Here is a 6,815-nt window from a genome sequence, read left to right on the forward strand (position 1 = left end):
CGGTTCTGCATTGAATTTAATTCACCAAAGTCTCATAACGACATTCAACATCCCCATACAACCCTGCAATCCTCCTCTCACAGTTAACGCTGTTAACAACGAGCCTATTGGAGACGGCATCATTCAACAAACTCTGCCCATACAACTTCAAGTGGGACTATTTCATCAGGAAACCATCACATTCTATGTCATTGATTCTCCACGCCATGAAATCTTCCTAGGGTACCCCTTGCTATCTGTTCATGACCCAGTCATCTCTTGGCTCCATGGTGAGATCACGCATTGGTCACAATTCTGTTTTTCCCACTGTCTGAACAATACAATTCTCAAGTCATGTCTAACCACCTGTGTAGAGAGTCCTGAGTGTAAACAGGTAACCATCCCATCATGCTACCAAGAACTACAGGAGGTCTTCAGTAAGACCAAAGCTACCCTGCTACTGCCTCATCGTCCCTGGGATTGTGCCATCGACCTCCTGCCCAATGCCATGCCTCCTAAAAGTAAGATATATCCTCTTTCACGTCCTGAGACCCAAGCCATGGAAGAATACACTGAAGAAGCCCTCAGTTCCGGTTTCATTCGTCCATCCACCTCCCCAGCAGCTGCAGGGTTCTTCTTCGTGGAAAAAAAAGATGGAGGACTTCGTCCATGTATCGATTACAGAGGTTTGAACAATGTCACAGTGAAATTTCGATACCCACTACTGTTAGTACCTGCAGCACTTGAACAGCTCAGAGAAGCCAAAATTTACACCAAGTTAGATCTCAGGAGTGCTTACAACCTCATTAGAATTAAAGAAGGTGAAAAACTGCCTTCCTGACCACAAGGGGGCACTATGAATACCGGGTCATGCCGTATGGGTTGTCCAATGCACCTGCAGTTTTCCAGTCATTCATCAATGAAATCTTCAGAGACATCTTGAACAAGCATGTAGTTGCTTACATCAATGACATCTTGATCTACTCCAAGTCAGAAGAGGAGCACAAGGGTCATGTCAGAACTGTACTCACCAGACTATTAGAGAACCAACTCTACGTGAAAGCAGAAAAATGTGAATTTCATGTCCAACGAACCTCATTCCTGGGGTACAATGTCAGCTATCAAGGTGTGGAAATGGATAACTCCAAGATTACTGCTGTTACCGAATGGCCACGACCTACCACAGTTAAAGAACAGCGTTTCCTGGGTTTGCTAACTTCTACCGACACTTCATCCGCAACTACAGCATAACAGCAGCACCACTGACGTCATTACTGAAAGGTAAACCTTCAAGATTAAAATGGACTGAACAAGCCACTCAAGCATTCGCTAACCTCAAGAGCAGCTTCACAACTGTGCCCATCCTGAAACATCCAGACCCCAACCTACCATTCGTTGTTGAAGTTGATGCTTCTGATAATGGAATCGGTGCAGTGCTCTCTCAACGCCACAGACAACCAGGCAAGATTTTCCCTTGTGCTTATTTCTCCAGGAAACTCACAGATGCTAAATACAACTATGATGTTGGCAACAAGGAACTTCTAGCCATGAAAGCAGCAATCGAAGAATGGAGACATTGGCTGGAGGGCTCCATTCACCCCTTCCAGGTAATCACAGATCACAAGAACCTAGAGTATATCAAAAGTGCAAAAAGGATAAATCCTCGCCAAGCACGTTGGTCATTATTCTTCACTAGATTCCAGTTCACCGTCACCTACCGTCCGGGTAGCAAGAACAGCAAGGCCGATGCGTTATCCAGAAGACATGACTATCCACAAACAGAACTCAAACCTGAGTGTATCCTACCACCATCCATTATCATCGCACCAGTTACATGGGATTTGATGGACGACATCCAGAGAGAACAGCAGAGTGAACCAACACCACCAGGTTGCCCTCCTAACAAACACTATGTTCCCTCAAGTCTTCGTATTCGAGTCATGCAATGGGTCCACACATCACTTTGCTCAGGCCATCCAGGTATTTACCCTTCATCTCACACAGAACTCATTTTAGTGGCCGTCCATGGTGAAGAACGTGGCTAATTACGTCAAGTCATGTTCAGTCTGTGCTCAGTCCAAAGGAGAACCTGAGGAGAGATCATGGGTAGCCGCTCACGACATCCTGGACCCATCGCTGATCGAGGACTTTCATCGAGCCAGACCCGACCGTCCAGCACCGCGACCACGGGGACGTCCTCGTAGAGCGCCAAGAGTCGCTCCTGGGGGGGGATTCTGTAACGCCATGCCAGCAGAGGGAGCCCTCTCCCGAGTACTGACTGTTTACCGCTCCCTCTGCTTCATTGGTTACTTCCTGTTTGGTGGACATTTAAGCATAGCTATGCCTTCATACCATCGCAAAGTATTGCCAGTTTACCTGCCTTACCGAGCGTTTCCATTACCATTGTTTTGCTATCTTGTGTATGACCATTGCCTGTTTGATCTGTTTCTGCCTTTTGGATTTCCCCTTGTACTGTTGCTTGGATTGGACTGCCTCATTGTGTTTATACCTCTGCCGGCCTCTGGTTTGTCTATTGCCTTGTTTGCTGTGGATTTCATTAAAACACTGCATATGGATTCTAACGCCGCCTCAGCGTCCTTACATAAATGTAATGTTTTTTGGACAATTAATTGCATATTATATGAAATAAAAATGTATTATAGTTTAAATGTAATCTAAATATATTAACTCTAAATAATATTGAATAACACACTACAGTTAAATTATAATCAAGTTCTTTACATGTGCTTTAGTATCTTATTCAACACATCAAAATAAGTGTACTTCTTCTTTGAAGCACAACAAAATATCATTAAAACATAATGATTTAAAATGTAATTTAAGGTAAAACTTTTCATTTCACATTATTACAAAGAGCACTTTTTTAGTGTACTTAAGCGTAAGAAACATATTAATGGAAGTATACTCTACAGTGGCATGCAAAAGTTTGGGAACCCCTTGCAGAATATGTGAAAATGTGAATAATTTTAAACAAAATAAGATCATACAAAATGCATGTTATTTTTTTATTTAATACTGTCCTGAGTAAGATATTTTACATAAAAGATTGAATTGAGCACACTTCTTTTTCATAATGGTTGCCTCTCTCTTTAAGGCAATCAGTGAAATGTGCATGCACTGAACAATTTTTTTATTTTTATTTGGCCAAAAATAAACCTTTTCCACTCCATCTCATGAAATTCTCATCCTTTTTCGAGATAACTGAATTCTTGTGCCAGCTGTGCAAATTGCCAACACTTGCTCGGGTTCCCAAAGAACAACACACACATCCTTGTTTATACTACTTTGTGGGGTCCAAATGACCCCACTAAGATAGTAAGATGAAGAATTTACGACATTGTGGGGTCCTTTATTCGGTCCTTTATCTTTATTCGGTCCTTTATCTTGAGAATAAGAATGTTTGACAAAATCTTAAAAGTCAGTATAGTATGGCCCTTCCCTAAACTATACCTAAACCTACCTAACCTAACGTAATTCTGACATTCTTGTATATATATATATATATATATATATATATATATATATATATATATATATATATATATATATATATAAGAATGTTATAAGGTTCTTTTATTTTTTTAAATTTTAAAATTTAAGTGTTTTAAGTTTCTTTAAGAATGTTAAAATTACATTAGATTCCTGGGACGGGTAGGTTTAGGGATAGTGTAGGGAAGGACAATAGTAAATTGAGTCAACATTTAGTCTCATATAAAAGATTGTGTCCTTGTGATACCATATCTTTTATAGTTTCTGGGGTCTTCTGCACCCCACAAAGTAATAAATACAAGTTATCACACACACACGTGTACACAAGTATATACATAAACACACTCAACTTATAGAAAGCTGTAAATATTTCAACAACAAACTGTATGTTTGTGCTTCGTGGTGTGTGTGTGTACGCACTGTATATTAACATATTTCACATGATCACAATATTCACAAAGTTGGCTTATTAATGAGCCCCACCCATCAAGGTTATATAAATAAGTTCTATAAATAATCGTCAACAAACACCTGTTTATCTGGTCTTCACCATGAACACCTTTCTGTCTCTCGTGGTCCTGAGTGTGAGTCTGCCCACCTGTGAGTATATTTAAAATTGGATTTACTATTCATCTACTTTACAGGAGCTTATTGTTTTAATAATTTAAGTACGCAAGGCAATTATTTAATATAGATATATGAGATGATTAAATATAGATATTAAAATAATTTGAAAAATAGCATTTACTAATTAGTCAGTCTAAAATAATAGCACTAAAGACTTCTTGCCCTCATTTATTAGATAAAATATATTTTATGAGAATGCTGTAACAAAACTTAAAGGGCTAGTCCACTCAAAATGAAAGTTCTGTCATTATTTCTGTCCCAAAACTGTATGCTTTTCTTTCAACTGTGGAACAAAAGTATATGATAAATGTATTTTTTGTTTGTTTTGTTGTTGTTGTTTTGTCCATACAATAGAAGTCAATAGGAAGTCTTTCTGACATGACTTGAACACTGGATAAAGTAATACGCTCTATCTACTCAATAAAATTGTGGTAACAGATTACAAGCAATATTATTCATTAAATTCAACATATAAGAATTGAGTTAGAATTAATCAAATTAATTGCTTAAAAGTCAACCATTTAAAATGTGTAAAATTAGCAAACACCATTACAAAATCCACAAACTGACATAAAAAGCAAAGAATCAAACTACCCAACTAAACGAAACACTAATCACCATAATGGTGACCAAATATTTTTAATAAAATCAACATCACCATCTAAACCTCAGTTAATTCTTGAGTTTCTCTTTCCTTCTGCTTGTTATCATCAGGTGTCTTCAATTTTGCCAATAAAAAATAAAGAGTTCTTAATTCATCTTTGATGTCTGCCTGTTATTCAGATATTTTTGTTTAAATTTGACTTACATTTTATTAGTTTTAAATGGTTGACATTTAAGGAATCAATTTGATTAATTCTAACTCAGTTCTATTTGTTGAATTTTTACAGTGAATGCACCATTTCTTCTATGGAACATAAAAAGTAGTTGAATTTCTTTAAAGAATATCCTGGCCTTCATTTTCTATTTAATGACACTGAATGAGAAAGGATGCAAAAGAACCATTAACATAAATCATAAAACATGGCGCATGATTCATATGACTTATGTGCTATTCCACATCTTCTGAAGCCATATGATAGTTTGGTGTGAAAAGACTGAAATTTGCCTTTGTTAGACAGTTTAACTTTAGTGTATATATAACAGTTTATGATTAAGTATCACAGTCTGTTATTTTCATACTATGTTGATGCTAATCAGTTTGAAGCACTAATAAACTATCACTGTTTAACAGTGCTGGCTCTAGACTACCGTGCAGTGTGGCAGTTCAGGGAGATGATCATCTGTACCATCCCAAATAGCTGGCCTTTACTGGATTATGCAGACTACGGATGCTACTGCGGCCTGGGAGGCTCAGGCACCCCGGTGGATGCACTGGACAGGTCAGATTACAGAGACACTGGAATCAATCATTTGAATCAGTTTTGTCTGTCACACTTCTGCTAGCTCAGACTGAAAAGTTTAGTGCACACTTTATAACTATAAATTCAGAAAACTGCACGTTGCACAAATTAAAAACGAGGCAAAGAGGCAAATGGCTTCTCGAAAAAGAAATATCGTAGGACAGGACTTGATTTTGTCCATCAGGAAATGATTGGATCATTGTGTTTTGCTATGGCTGTGATGTCATGTGAGTGTCCCGCCCTCGCGCCAGTAAACACGTTATCAGAGAAGTTGCTGCAAGAGGGAGGGGAAGTTATTTTGATTAAAGGCACGTTAGTTTGGAGAAAAAAAAATGAATGATGTGCACAGACGAATATAATAAATACTGCAATATTCCATATAAAGCAATAATTGATCATTTTGATTTAATGCTGACTTTATTTTTGTAGGCAGTAAAAATTAGTGCATTGCTATTTTGTTTGAGAACATTTGATGGCATTAGCTTCTTAAGAAGCTTTTCAGAAAAAGTTCAGATTTTGGTATAACTTATCAGCTTGGCTCATGAATATTAACTGCCCCCAAGCCCACTGCACTATCTATTCCTCTTTAGGTGCTGTCAGGTGCATGATCAGTGCTTTTCAGACTCATGGCAGCAAGATGATTGCTGGGGTATTTTAGACAACCCCTACACTAAAGAATATTCATTCTCATGTGACAAATCGGCAAAGAAAGTCAGCTGTCATGGTAAGTCCCCAGATCACAAAAATATGTTATAATAACATTTTGCCAACATTCCCATTAGGTTATGAACATTTTATTTCTGAATGTTCTCTGTTTGTTTTTTTAAATGTTTTAAAAACATTTTTTTCTTGGTTATGATGAGTGATCTATTAACGTTACTAGAAGAATGTTTGTTCATAACTCTGAGAAAACCTTGCCAGAACGCTCAGGAAGTTCTGAGGATGCTCCCTGTTTGCTGTAGGAAAGACTGTAGAAATCAGTAGGACAAACTGTACTAAATTATTTTATCTGAAAGCTGTTTGTAATTGAGACCTGAACTGCATCTGGATTGTGGCACATAGTTAGACTGCTGTTTGTTTTTTTTTGTTTTATTTGTTTTTTTGTCTCTTGCAGCTGACAAGAATCGCCCCTGTGAGATGTTCATCTGTGAATGTGACAGAAAAGCAGCCGAATGCTTTGCAAAAGCGGGTTACAATCCAGCATACGAGCACTATCCTAGTCAAAACTGCAAATGACCTGACACTTGATAAAGTTTTAAGACTGTCCTTAAAGTCTCATTAAACTTTGCAATGGTG

At 37.8% G+C, this 6,815-nt stretch overlaps 1 protein-coding gene across 1 annotated transcript; it reads left to right on the forward strand.

Moving 5' to 3' along the window:
• The first annotated feature begins 3,957 nt into the window (after positions 1-3,957).
• LOC125280063 (phospholipase A2-like) lies at positions 3,958-6,815 on the forward strand. The gene is made up of 4 exons (XM_048210373.1): positions 3,958-4,089; positions 5,351-5,498; positions 6,110-6,243; positions 6,634-6,815. Exons 1-4 carry the CDS (start codon positions 4,041-4,043, stop codon positions 6,753-6,755), a joined length of 453 nt encoding a protein of 150 aa, XP_048066330.1. The 5' UTR covers positions 3,958-4,040; the 3' UTR covers positions 6,756-6,815.

Source organism: Megalobrama amblycephala, linkage group LG12 (assembly GCF_018812025.1).
Source record: "Megalobrama amblycephala isolate DHTTF-2021 linkage group LG12, ASM1881202v1, whole genome shotgun sequence".
Lineage (NCBI taxonomy): Eukaryota > Metazoa > Chordata > Actinopteri > Cypriniformes > Xenocyprididae > Megalobrama > Megalobrama amblycephala.

What these genes read in the sequence shown, in the direction of transcription:
- LOC125280063 (XM_048210373.1), top strand. Translation starts at nt 4,041, where the DNA reads ATGAACACCTTTCTGTCTCTCGTGGTCCTGAGTGTGAGTCTGCCCACC. An exon ending in GAGTGTGAGTCTGCCCACCT is followed by an intron (nt 4,090 to 5,350) that starts GTGAGTATATTT and finishes ACTGTTTAACAG; the next exon opens with TGCTGGCTCTAGACTACCGT. An exon ending in CCGGTGGATGCACTGGACAG is followed by an intron (nt 5,499 to 6,109) that starts GTCAGATTACAG and finishes ATTCCTCTTTAG; the next exon opens with GTGCTGTCAGGTGCATGATC.